Consider the following 19,400-nt stretch of genomic DNA (forward strand, 5'->3'; position numbering starts at 1 on the left):
ATGATAATCCCACACAACCATTTGATTAGCGTGTGTAACATTGCTAAATTACTAGTTGCTTCTCAGTTCCCATTATGAAAATATCAATTATGCGCGTTAACTTCTCATCTCAATTACACGTATTTCTTGAATTGGAATATAATTAAGGTTTAAGTTCTTCTTTTCTTTCTTTCTGAACCTTAAGAGCTTAAGTTGTTTTTAAGGTTTTTCATCTATCTACAGAGAGTTGTTATTATAATAAGTAGTGGATTATTGTGAAATCAAAATTAAACAAGATTAAATCAACTATGGATAAACAATTCACGAGTGATACAAAATTATTTGCGGCTGCAGCCAAATTTACGAGAGAGAACACACGAGATAGCAAAGGCAACAGGGATGGAGGAAAGCGAGGTTCAGAGACGTCTTATCTTTTTTTGTCATTGGTTATTATTTCCACATATATTCTTATGTTTTCCTTATGTTTTACTTATTTTTATCTTATTATTTGCTCTTCTTTTTCATAGAAAAATATTGTTAAATTTAAATAAAATTAAGATTGGTACGTTAATGTAATATTTTAGAACTGTCATCTTTAATTCTTATTTTCTTGTATATACATATATATGTTGAAGCTTGTTAATAGGTTGTCGCAGCACTACCAAAAGAATCTGAACACATGCATAAAACTCAATTTAGAATTTGGATAGCTAATTTGGTCAGGATTCAAAATATTTAAACTAATTGCAAACATTTCAGTTATTTTTGCAAACGAAAGAAACTCAAAAATTTAGAAATTCAAAAAATTAATTAGCTTATCACACAGAACAATTGAAGAAAAACATTACCAACACACACACATAGCTTAAACATAAGAATTTCTCATGATTCCCACTTAGTTCTTAACTTATCAACATGTTTAAACTCAAATGCCAACACTAGACTCTCGTCCATTCTTCTCAACTCAAAGCTCTCCACTAATACATAACATCTATAACTCTTCCAATTCAAACCGCTTCCATTATATCTCTCAGATTTCTTAACCACTGCTCTTAGCGGTTCACTCTTCCATCCGAATCTCTCCTCTTCCCATTTCATCTTCTCAATAACCACAGATCTCATACCCATCCTCTTGTCTGCGAACTCAAACCAAACAATCCCATTTTCATCCACACTTCCTGTCCTTTTTCCAATATCTTGTCCCTCAAGCTTCACAACTTCTGTTTCCACTTCAACATTAACAACAACCTCGCGGTTGTCCTTGTAAGCGTTTTCGCAAGAGTAAACCTCTTCCCATCTTTGGATAAGAACCATGTTATAATAAGTTGAACTCTTAAGCTGATCCTTTGCGTCTCTTTCCTTCACAAATATGAAAGGTACATACCATTTTCCTACCACAACGCTTGTACTAAAATCACCTGGAAGCTCAGACCGAATCTTCGTGTAAATACCTTTTGCATCATCTCTTAGACCAAAGTCTTCTGATGTCGAGTACTCAACTGTCCAATACTTTCTCTTGAGAAACTCTGGTGGTACTCCGTTAGGTGCAACGGATGTCGCAAAGTAACTTCGAGACAATGGTTTTGGTTGATGGATCTGAAATTGTTGGTATATGTCATAAGGATCTGCTTGTTGTGGCTTAGCTTCAGGAACATAGCTGAAGCAAAAGCAGCAGGGGACTCTGTCTTCCTCTTTCGCATTAGCCGTAGCTTCTCTACAAAACACAAATATACAAATTTAAGACTTTCAAATCAATACCCTTATTTGCAAATTCTTGTGTCATCACAAATCAAGAAAGTTGAAAAATATATTGCTTAAAGTCATACCCTGAGGGTTTCCCGCCTCGTTTGATGGCGTAGTAACGGTTTGAAGATAACGGTTGATCAAGAACCGGAATGAAAATGACCGGATCACGATAAGCAGTGGTCACGTTATTAACCGTGATGGTGTAATTCACAGTCAGCTTAGTGTTCTGTGGGAATGGTAAGCCTTTGAGTCCAGCCTCGTAGCAAGATCCGAAGCAACAGGTTGGTCTTGACTCTTCATCTTGAATCACAAGTACACCGGAGTTTGGACTTTCCGGCAACTCCGATCTGTTTCTTTGGCATTCCGACAAACGCCTTGTAACATACATATTTTTAGCTTTAACCGGTGAAAGATGTTTCAGTGGTTTTTCAGTTTTTGAGATTCTTCTAAGTTTTGATTGGGTGTATATGAAGAGTAGGATAAGAAGAGAAACTAAATTGTAACCCCAAAAATAAATAAGAAATATAAACTTCTAACGCGGTTCTGTCTAAAGACTTTTCAACGATCTTGACTTGGCTTTTATGGAAGTCTTCTTTTGTTTTCCTGGCAGTTTTCTAAGTCACATTTTATTTTAAAAATCTGTCACTTCAAATTTGGGAATCTGGTGGTATATATATTTTAATAACAGAGCTTTGTGTAATAACAGAGATCCCAAAACTACCAATGAAGTATTTTTTTTTTTTAAGAGACATCATGTGTATGCAAAGACTTTTTAAATGGTAGAATAGAACCAAAGCACGTTATCAGCAATTTCCAAGGAAGATTTTGTTGGGACTAGACATATGTTTGCAAAAAAAAAAAAAACTTCAAGTTTGCTAAAAGGCAACAAGCCAACAAATCCATCATGAAGAGTATAAAACAACCAAATTAAGATTTCATTAAATTGACTTTTACATGAGCTTGCATAAAAACTTATTCACCAAAATTGATTATTGAACCAACAAGATGACACACAAAATGAATGAAACTCAATCCCACTTGCTCTTTAACTTATCAATATGCTTAAACTCATATGTCAACACCAGACTCCCGTCCATTCTCTTTAATTCAAAGCTCTCTATCAATACATAACATCGATAACTCTTCCAATGCGATGAACCGTCTTCAAATATCTCTGATCTCTTAATTTTAGACCTTTCCTCGCCTCTGTTTAACCACCCGAACTTTTCCTCTTCCCATTTCATCCTCTCCACGACCACAGACCCAAGACCTATNCTTAGCGTTTTGTGGGAATGGTAAGCCTTTGAGTCCAGTCCCGTAGCAAGATCCGAAGCAACAGGTTGGTCTTGACTCTTCATCTTGAATNAGTTACTTGTCCCTCAAGCTTCACAACTTCTGTCTCTACGTCAACATCAACTACCACCTCAGAATGTTCATTGCCAATGTTTTCGCAGAAGAAAGCTTCTTCCCACCTCTGTTGAAGCGTCAAGCTGTAAAACGTTGATTTCTTCATTTGATCTTTTACATCTCCTTCCATCACAAATATGAAAGGAACATACCATTTCCCTACCACAACACTCTGACCTAAACTAGTAAGCTCTGAGTCTAAGCGAAGCTTTGTGTTAATCCCTTTCGCATCATCTCTTAGACTAAAGTCTCGTGAGTCTTCTGAAGTCGAGTAACTGACCGACCAACCTTTTCTCTTAAGGTAATCTGGTGGCACACCATCGGAAGCAAGAGAAGTGGCAGAGTAATAGAGATGTGATGGTCGGCTTTGATGTATCTCGAATTGTTGGTATATGTCATAAGGATCTGCTTGTTGTGGCTTAGCTTCAGGAACATAGGTAAAGCAACAGCAGCTTGAAACTCTCTCTTCCTCTTTTGCACTTGCAGATGCTTTCCTGTAATCACAATTAACTCAATATTTTAGGCTGTGTTTTATATCTTATGCAAATCCTAAAGATTTGTGTTTTTTTTCAAGTAAACATTTTCAGAACTGTAAAAATAAAAACCTTAATCATTACTAAATTTTAAAGAAAAAAGTGAAAATATTGGAATTAAAAGTAATAATTACCCAGTATGCTTTCCACGCCTTTGTATAACATAGTAACGGTTCGAAGACAATGGTTGATCAAGAACAGGGATGAACACAACAGGGGTACGATGTGTCTGGCTTCCTCCTCCTGCTCCTCCTCCTCCTCCACTGCTATATGTTGCTGCGACCTTCACGTTTTGTGGAAACGGCAAGCCTTTAAGTCTACCCTCGTAGCAAGAACCAAAGCAGCAAGTGGCCTGTGATTCTTCGTCTTGAATCACCATTATGCCGGAGTTTGGACCTTCTGGTGGCAGCAAGTTCATCTGTGATGGGCTCTTCTGGTATTCAGATAAAAGCCTTGTAACATACATCTTGAAATTTGGTTCTTGTGATGGTGATAATACTTGGAGAAGGAGCTCGGTTTCATCTTTATAGGCTTATGATTAAGCAATTTTTTTTTGTAGAATAGACTTGACTTTTTGAATTTAGAATCTAACCACGACGTAGGAAAAATATCTTAGAAGGCTGTTACGGCATCAAGTGTCTTTATATAAGGAAAGAATTACTCAAATGTTAATGTTATCCAAAAGTTGGTTTATTATTCATATCTATAAATATTCTAAATATTACTTAAATGTAATTACAATTTACTTTTTGGGTTTAGTTTTTTGATTTGGTTAAAAAAAAAAAAATACACATCAACAAATTAAAATACACATCATTTTAGATTTTCTACGTTGTTAAACAGTTTTTTTTTCAGAATTACAATTGCTTTTTTTTCTTCTTTATGTCAAAGAAGAAAACAAACCGTTTTTACTGTTCATAGTCCAAAAAAAAATGACACCTCTCTCTCGTCTCTCTCGTTGATTTTGTTGTCATTCTTGAGCGGACAAATAAAAAGAAAAGCCTCTTCGTTTGAATCCAATTATGTGTATCTAAAAGCTGTGGAATCTCAAAACCACTGCCCTTTTTTTTTCTTATGGTTGAATTTAACATATTTCTTTTTGTGTGTGTTTCGGATCCGACCATCTCTGCAACATCGTACTTTGGGAGACAACAGGGTCGAAAGACCATCTCCATTGTCTTCTTCACTTGGAGAACTAAAACTCTCTCTCTGCTCTGTCTCTCTGTACTTTCTCCTTTCTCTTTTTTTCCGTATCTGTCAGCCTTTGATTCTGCTTTTTTTTTTGTTTCTTCACAATCTCTCAGCACATATACATGTATGTTCATCTTCTTCTTCTTCTTCTTCCTTGAAAAAAAAGTCTTGATTTTGCTAACTTCTTTACTCTTATTTCAGAATTTAAAAAAACTAATCTTGGTACACTTTGGATTTCAGTGTTGCGGCGACAGGATTCAGATTGGTTATGGAGGATAGGGTTTTCTCATCGAAGTAATTTGATCGAACACTTGGTGTGCTAAAATTAATATGAAGCAACGATGGCAGTTCTTGTTCCTCTGCTTGCTCGTATTGTTTCTAATAGTAGACGCTCGTGGCAGACGGCTACTCAGAGACGACGTTAGCGAAGAAGCTGCTCTGTTAACGGCGTTTAAACAAATCTCCGTTACGTCGGATCCTAATAATTTTCTGGGTAATTGGAATTACGGGTCGGGTCATCATCATGACCCATGTTCTTGGCGAGGCGTCTCTTGCGCTACCGATGGTGTTGTCACTGGTCTCGATCTACGAAACGGTGGTCTTACCGGAACCCTAAATCTCAATAATCTGACGGCGTTGTCAAATCTCCGGGATCTTTATTTGCAAGGAAATAAGTTCTCGTCTGGTGACTCCTCTGTTTCTTCTTCTTCTTCTTCAGGATGTTCTCTCGAGGTTTTGGATTTATCTTCAAACTTGATTACGGACTCTTCGATCGTTGATTACGTTTTCTCCACATGTTTGGATCTGGTCTCTGTTAACGTCTCCCATAACAAGCTCGCCGGGAAATTGAAGACTTCTCCGTCGTCGACGAGACTAACCACTGTTGATCTCTCCAACAATCTCTTTTCCGATGAGATTCTGGTGAATTTCATAGCGAGTCTCCCGGCGTCTCTGAAACACCTCGATTTAGCGGCAAACAATTTCTCCGGCGACTTCTCTCGTCTCGGTTTCGGTCTCTGTGGGAACCTCACCGTGTTCAGTGTATCACAGAACAACATCTCCGGCCACAAATTCCCGATTAGTCTGTCGAATTGTAATCTCCTCGAAACGCTAAACCTCTCTTGGAAGGTCAGAAACATAACCTCAGTTCTGGTGATCACTTGAGATCCTCCATTCTTATGTTGATATATGTTTTCTTTGTATTTACTGATTTTGGAAGTTTTATCTAGTTTCCATTTCTCTGTTTCCCTTTCTTTGAGTGTTTTAATTTTACGTTTCAAGTATAAATAAGGATGAGTTCGAGTTTGTGAGACTCAAGTTAGAGAGAGCTTATCGGTTTACAACTGAGGGAAAGGCTTTGAGCTTTGTTAATCAGATTTTCCAAGGAGTTTTTTTGTGTGATCGTTTTAATTTGAATAAGAAAGAACTTTAACTCTATTTTTTATTCTTGAATTTATCAGCTGTGGATGGGGGAATGTATATAGACATGGAGGAAGACATGGATCTAACGGAAGATGATTTCAGAAATGTCTCTGGCCAGTTTTCAGGGGAAACATCGAGAGTGGAGGTTAAGGATGCTGTCAATGTGAGTGTTGAAACCGTGAAAGTGGATGTTAGTTGTATCCTTATTTTTCTTTTTATGTTGGAGGTTGCTAATGCTTTCGTTTCTTAAACCTCTGCTTCGAGTGTAGTTTCACTTTAGGATTGACATTATGAACATGCTTCTATCATCATATGCTCTGAGATTTGAATGCATGTGATGATGTATTCTTTCTTTGTTTTCTGTAATTACATTATGAACATGCTTCTATCATCATATACTCTAAGGAAGATGATGACCATTATGATAGAGACTCTTCCGGTGGATCGTCTGCTTACGAAGAGTTTCTTGACCAGAATCAGATTTAAAATAGAATTCAAAAATTTTGTCTTCTATAAATTTTGTAAAGTGTTGCACATTATTATTATACCATCACGTTTACACTCTTTAAAGATAGTTCGTAACTATGCTCAGTTCAAGATGAATCGTACTTGGGTATGTAAAACATTGATTTGTCTATTTTCAAAGTTATGGCTGATTTACGGTTAAATTACGGTTGAATTATATACTTCACACGGCTGGGTTATGAATTTACCGAGTTATGAGATATTAGTATGTATTCTTCTTTCTTTCCTAGGTCTTTCGTTCTGTCAGATTCCTAATAAATTATCTAATTAAAACGTCTTTCGATATCACAAAAAGTGTTGTTGGGGAATCGCAAAAAATCACTAATTTTGTGCCTGCTCAGATCCACACATAATAAATACATAAAGTTAGTTTTTCTNTAAAAGTAATAATTACAGACAAGATTGATTTTTACACAGTCTGATCAAAATATGTAAAACATTCAAAACATGACATTTAGGGGTTAGGGTTTNGTATTCCTCAAACAATTGACTAATATGGCTGAGTTATCGACATAAACGGCTGACTTATGAAATATTTGTAAATTAGAATTATTATAACTCAAAATTAAAATATAGAATGAAAAAATGAATATTACAATCATTATAAGTAATAAAAAATAATAATTACAGACAAAGATTGATTTTTACACAGTCTGATCAAAATGTGTAAAACATTCAAAACATGACATTTAGGGGTTAGGGTTAGGTTTTGAGGTGTAGGGTTCATATTTCCAACATTATGGGTTTTAATATAGCAGTTTGGTTTTGGTTATATTGTGTTTGGTTTAAGGTGGTAATTTGGATATACTAATATGATAACCATTTAAAAATTTAGAAATTTTTGAAATTACTTATCGGTTATTTCCGGTTATGGGTCGATTAGATGAATATTTAACCAGAAATAATCCAAATTTTATCCAAATTAGGTGGATTAACTTAATATAACCGATAGCAAGCCGAATATGACCGTAATTAACCGAGAATAATGGAAAAAATAGTTTCCGGTTCAGTTCTGTTTGGTCGGTTATTTAGTCATTCTAATTTGAGGATTGACTAAGTTATGGTAAAGTTATGGCTGAGTTATGCAACAGATATATTAATTTATTATATACCTTCTCGAGAAGACAAAAAGTGTTGTTGGGGAGACGCAAACAATAATTATGTTTATTGTTAAGAACCACACGCATAATAAATGAGATTTTAGCGATTTTTTATTTAAAAGGAATTCAAAATTTGAATTTGAATTTAAATTTTTTTTTTTTTGAATAAAAGTATTTCTCAAACAATTGACTGATATGACTGAGTTATCGACATAAACGGTTGACTTATGAAATATTTGTAAATTAGAATTATTATAACTCATAATTAAAATATAGAATGAAAAAATGAATATTACAATCATTATAAGCAATTAAAAGTAATAATTACAGACAAGATTGATTTTTACACAGTCTGATCAAAATATGTAAAACATTCAAAACATGACATTTAGGGGTTAGGGTTTGAGGTTTAGGGTTCATATTTCCAACATTATGAGTTTTAATATAACAATTTGGTTTTGGTTATATTATGTTTGGTTTAAGGTGGTAATTTGGATATACTAATATGATAACCATTTGAAAATTTAAAAATTTTTGAAATTAATTTTCGGTTATTTCCGGTTATGGGTCGGTTAGATGAATATATAACCATAAATAATCCAAATGTTATCCAAATTAGGTAGATTAACTTAATATAACCGATAGCAAGCCGAATATAACCGTAATTAAGCGAAAATAATGAAAAAAATAGTTTCCGGTTCGGTTCGGTTTGGTCGGTTATTTAGTCATTCTAATTTGAGGGTTGACTGAGTTATAGTTTATGACGGCTGAGTTATCGTTTAGGGTCTTCTCAATAATATGAAAACGTATTCTTCTTTCTTTCCTAGGCCTTTTGTTCTGTCAGATTTCTAATAAGTATTAAAACATCTCTTAATGTCATAAAAAGTGTTGTTAGGGAATCGCGAAAAATCACAAATTCTGTGCCTGCTCAAATCCACATGCATAATAAATTCATAAAGTGAGNTTTTTTTTTTTTTGAATAAAAGTATTTCTCAAACAATTGACTGATATGACTGAGTTATCGACATAAACGGTTGACTTATGAAATATTTGTAAATTAGAATTATTATAACTCATAATTAAAATATAGAATGAAAAAATGAATATTACAATCATTATAAGCAATTAAAAGTAATAATTACAGACAAGATTGATTTTTACACAGTCTGATCAAAATATGTAAAACATTCAAAACATGACATTTAGGGGTTAGGGTTTGAGGTTTAGGGTTCATATTTCCAACATTATGAGTTTTAATATAACAATTTGGTTTTGGTTATATTATGTTTGGTTTAAGGTGGTAATTTGGATATACTAATATGATAACCATTTGAAAATTTAAAAATTTTTGAAATTAATTTTCGGTTATTTCCGGTTATGGGTCGGTTAGATGAATATATAACCATAAATAATCCAAATGTTATCCAAATTAGGTAGATTAACTTAATATAACCGATAGCAAGCCGAATATAACCGTAATTAAGCGAAAATAATGAAAAAAATAGTTTCCGGTTCGGTTCGGTTTGGTCGGTTATTTAGTCATTCTAATTTGAGGGTTGACTGAGTTATAGTTTATGACGGCTGAGTTATCGTTTAGGGTCTTCTCAATAATATGAAAACGTATTCTTCTTTCTTTCCTAGGCCTTTTGTTCTGTCAGATTTCTAATAAGTATTAAAACATCTCTTAATGTCATAAAAAGTGTTGTTAGGGAATCGCGAAAAATCACAAATTCTGTGCCTGCTCAAATCCACATGCATAATAAATTCATAAAGTGAGTTTTCTATCACAAGATATTATTGCAAATAATTAAATAATTATTATTCGAATTTAGAATTTTATTTTTCTAAAAGTATTTCTCCAACAATTGAATATTAAAATTATTATAACTCAAAATTTAAATTTAAAATGGAAATATGAATATTACTATCATTAAAACCAATAAAAAGGGATATTTATAGACTTAGAGTGATTTTTACACATTCTAATTTGAGGGTTGTTTGAGTTAGAGATGAAAGAGAGTCAGACATATAAATGAGGAGAATATAAAGAAAAAACAATAGAAAAATGAAAGCTCGCGTCTATTATTAGGTTAACTGATGGTTTCCCGCCAAAATATCGCTTTACGGCTGAGTTATAATCATTACGGGAAAACGAAATGTCATGTGACGGCTGAGTTATGGCTGAGTTATCACAAGAAACAATTTGAAAGTAAATGAATGATATATATGACTTGAAGGCTGAGTTACAATATTTACGAAAAAACAAAAGGTCTCGTCGATTCATGTTAGAGCTGAGTTATAGTGTTTTATGGTTGAGTTATCACAAGAAACAATTTGAAAGTAAATGAATGATATATATGACTTGAAGGCTGAGTTACAATATTTACGAAAAAACAAAAGGTCTCGTCGATTCATGTTAGAGCTGAGTTATAGTGTTTTATGGTTGAGTTATCACAAGAAACAATATGAAAGTAAATGGCTGATATATATGACTTTATGACTGAGTTATAATATTTACGGGAAAACGAAAGGTCTCGTCGATTCATGTGACGGCTGAGTTATAATGATTTATAAATCCATAATGGCTAATATATCGGAGTCGTCGAAAAAATCAAATCGACTTGAAAATTCATCGTCTTTTTCTTCGTCAGATGCTATTTCGACAACTTTTTCTTCTTCTTCGTTTTCTTTGTCAACGATCTTACCATAATCAAAACAAGTGCCTTCAAATCCCCCCACCGTACACTTCGTATGTAGATTCTAATTTTGATTCACTGCTTCGCCGAATCATACTTCCTCTAGCTCCACTAGTTTCTGTAGACTCTTTCGCCGAAAACTCTACACAGAGACGTAGCTGATCGGTTTTCCATAGCCCCAAAAAAACATTGCAACTGTCGATCATTGGAGACAAAAACTGGTGGAGTATCATGCGCCATTAGTTTCAGTGCCTTGTTCGAGAACATGTAACTCAACTTTAGCTCATGGCTATACGCGTCCAATACGTGGTCTTCAAGAACAAGCTCCACAAGCTTGTCGTGTGTTGTGCCACCATCGATCTGCACAACTATACACCCTCTATCGTCGGTGTTAAATACATATCTCTGTTTCTTTACCCAATTACCGGAATTGGATCCATGAAAGAAAATGAAGAACAAGGTGAAGAAGAAGGTAAATAGTTCACTTATTTACCAGTTGAAGAACAAGAGTCGAACGACGTTTCATATTTCCGAAGGAAAAAAAAAGATGACATGGAATGCTGACATGGATGTTGCGTCCGATGTGGCAGGTCAGCCATCAAACAATTAATAACTCAATCTATATAAAACTCAGCCATCAAACAAATTATAACTCAGTCACAACATGAAAAAACATTACAGTAATTAAAAAGCAAAAAAAATTGTTGTCAAATTCAGCCGCTTCATCAACTGAAAATATGTAACTCAGCTGTATCGTTTAATAAGTCAGCCGTAACTGAATAACATTCTAGTAATTAATCTTTTGCTACTAAGTCAGTCGTCGAATGGCTGAGTTGTACGATAAGTCAGCCTACCACGACTGAGTTGTACGATAAGTCAGCCTATCACGGCTGAGTTGTACGATAACTCAGCCAATCGAAAAATGGTAACTCAGCCGTGTCGTAGTGATAACTCAGCCAAAAGTTTAACAACTCAACCATCAGGTGAAAACTCAGCCGTAAGGACGACTGAGTTAGAGCGTAACTCAACCAGATTTTGATAAGTCAGCCGTAACGCTTGGCTGAGTTATGATCTAATTCTTGGTTGAGTTATGCTCTAACGTAGCCGTCCGCTCTTACTCAAATGTTTTTTTCCATAACTCAGCCGGAATATACTTATAACTCAGCCGCAATATACCTTTGTAACGTGTTATGGCTGAGTTATTGTTACACATCAGCGTTTTTGATGTGGCGTCTGACATGGCAATAACATTTTTGTAATTATGTTTTTTCCGGTAACATAAAACAAGAGTACGCTGGGTATTTTGAAAATACCCGAAATATTCTAGTAATAAAATCTTTGTTTGTAGATTCTGGTAATATTACCTAATTTGGATAACATTTGAGTAAACCACCCTCATATAATTGCATAAAAATGCATAGAAGTCTTTGCCTTTTGATTTGACTTTATGCAAAAACCTGTAATGCAGAGTATTTATTAACTTCATTGACAAGTTTATGTTATACGATTTAGGTTTTAATTAATTCTCAAAGACTCAAAGTTGTGATCTCTACTTTGCTAAGAGGTCAACAAATAAGCAATCAAACTTAGATTTCATTTAAATTGAGTTTTATTACATGATATATATATATATATATATATGCGACCTTGAGTTGGTTATTACATGAACTTGCATAAACTTATTTACCAAATTAATTATTGTAACCAAAAGATGACATGCACACAAAGAAACTGCACAAACGATGAATTATGAAACTCAATCCCACTTGCTCTTTAACTTGTCAACATGTTTAAACTCATATGTCAACACCAAACTCCCATCCATTCTCTTCAATTCAAAGCTCTCTTTCAACACGTAACATCGATAACTCTTCCAATGTGATGAACCACCTTCGTATCCCTCTGATCTCTTAATGTTGGATCTTTCACCTTTGTTTAACCACCCAAACCTTTCTTCTTCCCATTTCATCCTGTCCACAACAACAGACCCAAGACCTATCTTCTTGTCTTCTCCCTCATCACCTAAGACGCTAAACCAAACAAATCCACCACCTCTTGTCTCTCTCAAATGAGTTTCTTGTCCCTCAAGCTTCACCACTTCAGTTTCTACGTCAACATCAAGTACAACCTCTCCTCCTTTCTCGTTGTTATTAACGTTTTCGCATGAGTAAACCTCTTCCCATCTTTGTTTAAGCGTCATGCTGTAATAAGTTGAGCTCTTGACCTGATCTTTTGCGTTTCTTTCTTTCACGAATATGAAAGGGACATACCATTTCCCTACCACAACGCTTGCATTCACATCGTTAGGAAGCTCCGAACGAAGCCTAGTGTTAATCCCCTTTGCATCATCTGTCAAACCAAAGTCTTGGGAATTCGAGTACCCCACGGTCCAATACTCTCTCTTAAGGAACTTTGGTGGTATCCCATCAGGAGCAACAGAAGTGGCAGTGTAGTATCGAGATGATATTGGGCGTTGATGGATCTGGAATTGCTGATACATGTCATAAGGATCTGCTTCTTGTGGCTTAACTTCAGGAACATAGCTAAAGCAAAAGCAGCAGGGGACTGTGTCGTCCTCTTTTGCACTTGCTGAAGCTCCTCTGCAATAAGAAAATTACAAGAAGAATATAGTTTTTTTATATATGAATACACCCTTTTGTGCAAACTAGGTATGAGGCTATGAGCTGTAAGATTTGTGGTCATACCCTAAGTGCTTCCCACGTCGTTGAATGACATAATAACGGTTCGAAGAATAAGGCTGATCAAGAACAGGAATGAACAGAACCGGATCATGGTAACTGCTACTGTCTTTTCCAGTTCCGGTTCTGTAAATCACAGTCAGCTTCGCGTTCTGTGAACGGTAGGCCTCTGAGTTCACCATCGTAGCAAGTACCGAAGCAACAAGTCGGCTTTGACTCTTCATCTTGAATCACAAGTACGCCGGAGTTTGGACCTTCCGGCAACGGTTGTGTTGAGTTTCTCTGGTATTCGGAGAGATGCCTTGTAACATACATCTTGAATTCAGAATCTTTCAGGTAAGGTAATTGATTAGAAATCTAAAGATGTGATATCTTTATATGTAGCACCATGTATTGAGGATAAAGCCGTATGCAATTTTTACAAGTTATCGTTTAAAGACTTTTACAAGTAAGAATTCAAAAGTTATGAGCTTGACTTGGTTTTGAAAACCGGTCATGGAGAATCATTCAAACAGTTTAATAAACTTACAAGATTGGGGTATTGATGTTCTAGAATCAAACAAATGAACTTGCAGAAAGCTTCCATTAAAATGAACACACCAGCAGTTGCACACACATAACACACAAAGAAGCTGAAATAAACTTAATCCCACTTGATCTTCAACTTATCAACATGTCTAAACTCATACGTCAATACCAAAGTCCCATCAGTTCTCTTCAATTCAAAGGTCTCTACCAATACATAGCATCTATAGCTCTTCCAATGCGCTCCACCGCCTTCAAATTTCTCAGATCTCTTAATGCTAGACTTCATCTGATCGCCTTTCTTAGACCACCCGAACCTCTCCTCTTCCCATTTCATTCTCTCCAAGACCACAGACCCAAGACCTATCTTCTCAGTCCCTGAGACACTAAACCAGACAACTCCATCTGAATCCACACCTTTTTTCTCACTTGCAATCTTCTCTCCTTCAAGCTTAACCACTTCTGTTTCCACCTCCACATCCACTACAACCTCACAATGTTTATTGTCAACGTTTTCGCAGAAGAAAACCTCTTCAAATCGTTGGTGAAGGGTCATGTTGTAATACATTAAGTTCTTCATCTGATCTTTTGGATCTCCTTCCTTTACAAACATGAACGGAACATACCATTTCCCAACTACAACACCCTTATAGATATCAGGAAGCTCATAACGAAGCTTTACGTCTACACCCTTTGCATCATCAATCAAACCATAGTCTTGGGAAGACGAGAAAGAAACCGCCCAACCTTTTCTCCTTAGGAACCGAGGTGGTATCCCATCTGAAGCAACAGATGTAGCGAAGAACTTCTGTGTTGATGATCCTTTTTGATGTATCTCAAATTGTTGGTATATATCAAAAGGATCAAGAGGCCTTGGCGTAGCATTAGAGACATAAGTAAAACAAATGCAACAAGAAGCTCTGTCCCCTTCTTTTGCACTAACACATGCTTTACTGCAAAAAATTAAAAGAAGTAAGCTTTGAGATTTCCTGTAAATCCTATGCAGAACATTACACGTTTCGAATGAATGTACTTGCTATATAACATAAGAAAGATTTAAGATTTTGAAGTTACATAATCATTCAATAGAACCACTCTTAGTCAATAGCTAAATACACACCAAGTTAGAAAATCACCCTGTGTGTTTCCCGCTTCGCCTTATTACGTAGTAAAGACTGGAGGAAGGTGGCTGATGAAGAACAGGGATGAGCGCGACTCGGTCAAGCAAGACAATTCTGTCATCTCCGGCTATATATTGAAAACAAACCGCAAATAAGAAACAGAAACAGAGTAAAGGAACACGTTTGGAAAAGATTTAGTTAAGGAATTAACAGAAAAATAACTAACTTCCAATTTGGTATTTGACGGTGACTTTTGTGTTCTGAGGAAACGGCAAACCATTGAGATCACAGTCAAAGCATTTGCCAAAACAGCACGTAGGCTGTGATTCTTCGTCTTGAATCACCAATACGCCGGAGTTTGGACCTTCTGTTGGAAGCAATGTTAGCTCTGACGGGTTTCTTTGGTATTCAGACAAACGCTTTGTTACATACATCTCTTCTTGATTCTTTCTTACTTAAGATCTTCTAACCTGTCATCGTTTATATAAAACAAAGGATCATAAGAACGTGCAAGGAAGTTTTCTAAGCTAGTGTTTATAAATATAATATGACATTTGTCAGAATCTCCTGTGGATGAGTTCCAAGAACACAGAGAAAGCTCAATATTTTATTGACAAAGCTTAAGATAATAATCAAATACAATAATCACACTGACCAATGGATTCATGTCATTGAGATTGAGAAAGGTTTTCCAGATTCGTTGTGTGAGAAACTTAATCCCATTTGGTTTTGACCTTATCGACGTGAGTAAATTCATATGTTAAGACCAAACTCCCATCCATCCTCTTCAACACAAAGCTCTCTATCAGAACACAACACTGATAACTAGTCCAAAAGCTACCATCTTTTGATTTCTTCAATCTCTTACCCGCCATTGCTTGCTCCTGGTCACCTTTGCTTGTCCACCCAAATCTCTCTTCTTCCCATTTCATTCTCTCAACAACAACCGATCCTAAACCAATCTTTTCATCTCCAACCCCAAACCACACAAACCCGTTTGCTTCCACACCTCTTTCAATCTCTTGTCCCTCAAGCTTAACAACTTCTGTCTCTCCTTGTACATCAAATACAACATCACGGTTCTCGCTTTTGTCGTCATCGCAAGAAAAAACTTCTTCCCATCTTTGTTCAAGAGTCATGCTGTAATACATTGAATTCTTGATCTGATCCTTTACGTCTCTTTCTTTCACGAATATGAAAGGGACATACCACTTCCCAACCACAGTGCTCATACCAAGATTGGGAAGCTTGGAACGAAGCTCTGTGTTGACTCCTTTTGCATCATCTGTCAGTTTAAAGTCTTGGGACCTCACGCATTCAACATTCCACTCTCTATTCCTGAGAAACCATGGTGGGACTCCATCAGTAGCAACAGATGTTGCGTAGTAATAACGCCTACGTGAAGATGGATTTTTTTGATGGATCTCGAATTGTTGGTATATGTCAAAAGGATCTAGCTGTTTATGTTCAGCTTCAGCAACTTGCTTAATACAAAAGCAGGAGGTGACCAAAGGATCATCCTCTTTCGCACTACCAGCCGCTTTACTGCAATGCAACCAAAGATTTATAAACTTTATATGAAGATTTATATATAAGAAGAAAGATTCTAGAATTTAAGATTTTAAATTCATACCCTGAATGCTTCCCATGTCGTTTAATAGCGTAATAACAGTTTGAAGATAGAGGCTTATCAAGAACAGGAATGAACACAACTGGGTCACGAGTAGCGTCATCCCCTCCGATATTGAACGTGACTGCTAGCTTAAGATTTTGCGGCAATGGCAAACCATTTAGACAAGTGTCCAACACCAACCACGAGCTGAAGCAGCATGTAGCCCGTCTATATGAGTCTTGGTCTTGGATTACCAAAATTCCAGAGTTTGGACCTTCAGGAGGAGGCCTTGTTAGCTCTGCTGGATTCTTCCGGTACTCTGACAAACGCCTTGTAATGTACATTTTCACAGCAAAACCAAATCGAGTTGTGGGAGTTGGAGAAAAACTTGATCCTAATATTATAGACAAAACAACTCCGTAGAAGAGGAATTGACAAGGTGACTTGACTTTTTCAAGATGGCTCGTTGTAGGAAACTTCAAGGAAACTTACTTGATGAAGATCTTAGGCCTACCTTAATGTCACCTCTCCTCAAGTGTCTCTAAAATAAGATAAACAAAGTCTCTGCCAACTCTGTATCATGACACCCACTCTGCATCATGAAGATTCTGTCCACACCTTATTGCATCATCACTCAGCAGTCAAGTATTCAACGCAACAACAACACTCTAACTAAACTTCCCATTGTACCCGATTCCAGGCAATAACCATAAATTTTCAAACCAAAGGGTTTCGAAACCTTCAAGAAATCGACATGGCTCAACTGTTACGAATAGCAAAGTCTCGTTGTGGCAGAAAAACCAAGAATCCTATAAGACCAGCCTCTTAAATCACTAGAAAACGCACCAGCGGCTTCGGAAAATATATTTCTATTATAGTGTCGTTCTTGATTGAGTAGCCAAGGAGAGATTTTTACAAAAAGCTGCCTGCTTTTTCCTAATTTGTCTACTATAGTACAGTAAGACCCAAGATCCACTGTACCGTTCTTCATCGAGCTGCCAAGACAAATTAGGACCAAAAGCTGCCTGCTTTTTCTTTTGTATCGTGCCTGACGAAAACGTCTGAGACATTGAGTTCTTCTTCTTCAATTAGGGTTTTCGAATCTGGGTCTCACCCACGAGCCAGTCTACCTGAACTATGAATTTTCCGGCAGAGTGACATCGTTACCTCCTCCGGCGGATTAAAGTTTTCTCACATTCCTGAATCAAAAAAGGTCTCTCTTTTATTTTTGTGTTAATAAAACACTCAAATTTATTATATTGATTTATAGAGTTTACACTTTATTGTTTTACAATTACAGTGTTAAAAAAAAAAAAATAATAACCGTAAAAAAAATAGAAAGGGGAAGCTCAAGTCAATATTGAATAGTCCTCAACTTATCAGCATGTGTAAACTCATACGTCAACACTAAACTCTCATCCATTCTCCTCAATTCAAATCTCTCAACCAATACATAACATTTATATCTCTTCCATTGCGATGAACCACCGCCTTCGAACCGATCAACTCTTTTAACCCTCGCTCTGTTTCCGTCTCTCTTCGTCCACCCGAAACTCTCCTCTTCGCTTTCTATCCTATCCACAACCACAGACCTTAGACCTATCTTCTTGTCTTGTCCTTCTTGATCTTTAATATGGAACCAAACTATACCTTTAGCATCCACATTTGTTGTTTCTATATTAATCTTTTGTCCCTCAACGTTAATCAATTTGAGTTCAAGATCAACATCGACAACAACCTCAACACAATATTCTTTATAATTGTCAACATTCTCATAGAAGAAAACCTCTTCCCACCTTTGATGAAGCGTCATGTTGTAATACATTGATATCTTCACTTGATCTACTATGTCTCCTTCCTTGACAAATATGAAAGGGACGTACCATTTCCCTACGACAACGCTCATATCAAGACCGGGAAGCTTAGAACGAAGCTCTACGTTAAGACCCTTTGCGTCATCTATGAGATTAAAGTCTTGTAGGGTCGAAGTCGAGTTTTCTATTGTCCAGCCTTGTCTCCTTAGGGATACAGGTAGCAAAGCATTAGGAGCAACGGGCTTTGCGTAATAGTAACAACGGGAATACGATGAGTTAGTTGTGATCACGACTTGCTGGTGAATGTCATAAGGATCTGGTTGTGGCTTCTTAGACCTATGGACATGGTTAAATTTAATGCAGAAGCAGCATGTAACTCTCTCCATCTCTCTTTCATTACTGTTAGATGATTCTCTGCAAAACCAAAATATGTCTAGAGGGTTGATAAAAGCTTTATAAGATAATATCATAAGATATAGTTATAGTCATACCTTGAATAGAACCCGCACCGTTCATAAGTGTAATAACGGTTAGAAGATAGAGGTTGAGCAAGAACAGGTATGAACACAACAGGATCACGATGAACAGTATTGTTCTGTCCACCATCGTCGCGTCTCACGGTCAACGCTGCGTTCTGTGGAAACGGTAATCCTCTGAGGAAAATCTCGTAGCAAAAACCAAAGCAACAAGTGGTCAACGACTCTTCGTCTTGAATCACAAGTACACCGGCGTTTGGACCTTCCGGTGGAGGCTTCTTTAGTTCCGAAGGGTTTTTACGGTACTCTGATAAACGCCTTGTTACATACATGATGTTGTGTTTTTATGACTTATTATTATGAATGTACATCTATATAGGTTCCTGAATTATGTTGACTATTGGTTGGTCAAATTATGAGTTGACTTTTATTTGATACAATGTTTCTATGTGATGTTAGGAAATAGGAACTCAATGGGTAACTTCTTTAGGGGCTTTTAAATGCGAGAACATACAGCAGGCTTTATAAAACTCCTTGTAGTCGTATTGTAAAAA

At 36.2% G+C, this 19,400-nt stretch overlaps 5 protein-coding genes and 2 pseudogenes across 6 annotated transcripts; 1 reads left to right on the forward strand and 6 right to left on the reverse strand.

The window, feature by feature from the left end:
- Positions 757-2,212, reverse strand: LOC104739999. The gene is made up of 2 exons (XM_010460497.2): positions 1,806-2,212; positions 757-1,693 (listed from the first exon to the last, which is right to left on the reverse strand). The coding sequence occupies exons 1-2, from the start codon at positions 2,111-2,113 to the stop codon at positions 862-864; spliced, it is 1,140 nt and encodes a 379-aa protein (XP_010458799.1). The 5' UTR covers positions 2,114-2,212; the 3' UTR covers positions 757-861.
- On the reverse strand, positions 2,597-4,289 carry LOC104740000 (annotated as a pseudogene).
- LOC104740001 (receptor-like protein kinase BRI1-like 3) lies at positions 4,590-6,705 on the forward strand. 2 transcript variants are annotated; one of them, XM_010460498.2, is made up of 3 exons: positions 4,590-4,980; positions 5,097-5,984; positions 6,317-6,705. In XM_010460498.2, the coding sequence occupies exons 2-3, from the start codon at positions 5,187-5,189 to the stop codon at positions 6,338-6,340; spliced, it is 822 nt and encodes a 273-aa protein (XP_010458800.1). In that variant the 5' UTR covers positions 4,590-4,980; positions 5,097-5,186; the 3' UTR covers positions 6,341-6,705. The 2 variants fall into 2 exon arrangements, with proteins under 2 accessions (XP_010458800.1, XP_019091348.1); XM_019235803.1 differs by lacking the exon at positions 6,317-6,705 and having other exon boundaries at positions 5,097-6,231.
- On the reverse strand, positions 12,251-13,709 carry LOC104740004 (annotated as a pseudogene).
- Positions 13,802-15,398, reverse strand: LOC104740003. The gene is made up of 3 exons (XM_010460500.2): positions 15,171-15,398; positions 14,960-15,071; positions 13,802-14,776 (listed from the first exon to the last, which is right to left on the reverse strand). Exons 1-3 carry the CDS (start codon positions 15,376-15,378, stop codon positions 13,942-13,944), a joined length of 1,155 nt encoding a protein of 384 aa, XP_010458802.1. The 5' UTR covers positions 15,379-15,398; the 3' UTR covers positions 13,802-13,941.
- On the reverse strand, positions 15,640-17,774 carry LOC104740002. The gene is made up of 2 exons (XM_010460499.2): positions 16,578-17,774; positions 15,640-16,489 (listed from the first exon to the last, which is right to left on the reverse strand). Exons 1-2 carry the CDS (start codon positions 16,898-16,900, stop codon positions 15,658-15,660), a joined length of 1,155 nt encoding a protein of 384 aa, XP_010458801.1. The 5' UTR covers positions 16,901-17,774; the 3' UTR covers positions 15,640-15,657.
- LOC104740006 lies at positions 17,899-19,304 on the reverse strand. Its single transcript, XM_010460502.2, has 2 exons — positions 18,862-19,304; positions 17,899-18,784 (listed from the first exon to the last, which is right to left on the reverse strand). Exons 1-2 carry the CDS (start codon positions 19,176-19,178, stop codon positions 17,911-17,913), a joined length of 1,191 nt encoding a protein of 396 aa, XP_010458804.1. The 5' UTR covers positions 19,179-19,304; the 3' UTR covers positions 17,899-17,910.

This window comes from Camelina sativa, chromosome 14 (assembly GCF_000633955.1).
Source record: "Camelina sativa cultivar DH55 chromosome 14, Cs, whole genome shotgun sequence".
Taxonomy (NCBI): domain Eukaryota; kingdom Viridiplantae; phylum Streptophyta; class Magnoliopsida; order Brassicales; family Brassicaceae; genus Camelina; species Camelina sativa.

Bases quoted from the DNA above. Each gene is read 5' to 3' on its own strand.
- LOC104739999 (XM_010460497.2), bottom strand. From the start codon at position 2,113: ATGTATGTTACAAGGCGTTTGTCGGAATGCCAAAGAAACAGATCGGAG. The intron at 1,694-1,805 runs GTATGACTTTAA...TGTGTTTTGTAG, and splicing joins CGAGGCGGGAAACCCTCAGG to AGAAGCTACGGCTAATGCGA.
- LOC104740001 (XM_019235803.1), top strand. From the start codon at position 5,187: ATGAAGCAACGATGGCAGTTCTTGTTCCTCTGCTTGCTCGTATTGTTT.
- LOC104740003 (XM_010460500.2), bottom strand. From the start codon at position 15,378: ATGTATGTAACAAAGCGTTTGTCTGAATACCAAAGAAACCCGTCAGAG. The intron at 15,072-15,170 runs GTTAGTTATTTT...TTCAATATATAG, and splicing joins CGTCAAATACCAAATTGGAA to CCGGAGATGACAGAATTGTC. The intron at 14,777-14,959 runs GTGATTTTCTAA...AATTTTTTGCAG, and splicing joins CGAAGCGGGAAACACACAGG to TAAAGCATGTGTTAGTGCAA.
- LOC104740002 (XM_010460499.2), bottom strand. From the start codon at position 16,900: ATGTACATTACAAGGCGTTTGTCAGAGTACCGGAAGAATCCAGCAGAG. The intron at 16,490-16,577 runs GTATGAATTTAA...GTTGCATTGCAG, and splicing joins CGACATGGGAAGCATTCAGG to TAAAGCGGCTGGTAGTGCGA.
- LOC104740006 (XM_010460502.2), bottom strand. From the start codon at position 19,178: ATGTATGTAACAAGGCGTTTATCAGAGTACCGTAAAAACCCTTCGGAA. The intron at 18,785-18,861 runs GTATGACTATAA...TTGGTTTTGCAG, and splicing joins CGGTGCGGGTTCTATTCAAG to AGAATCATCTAACAGTAATG.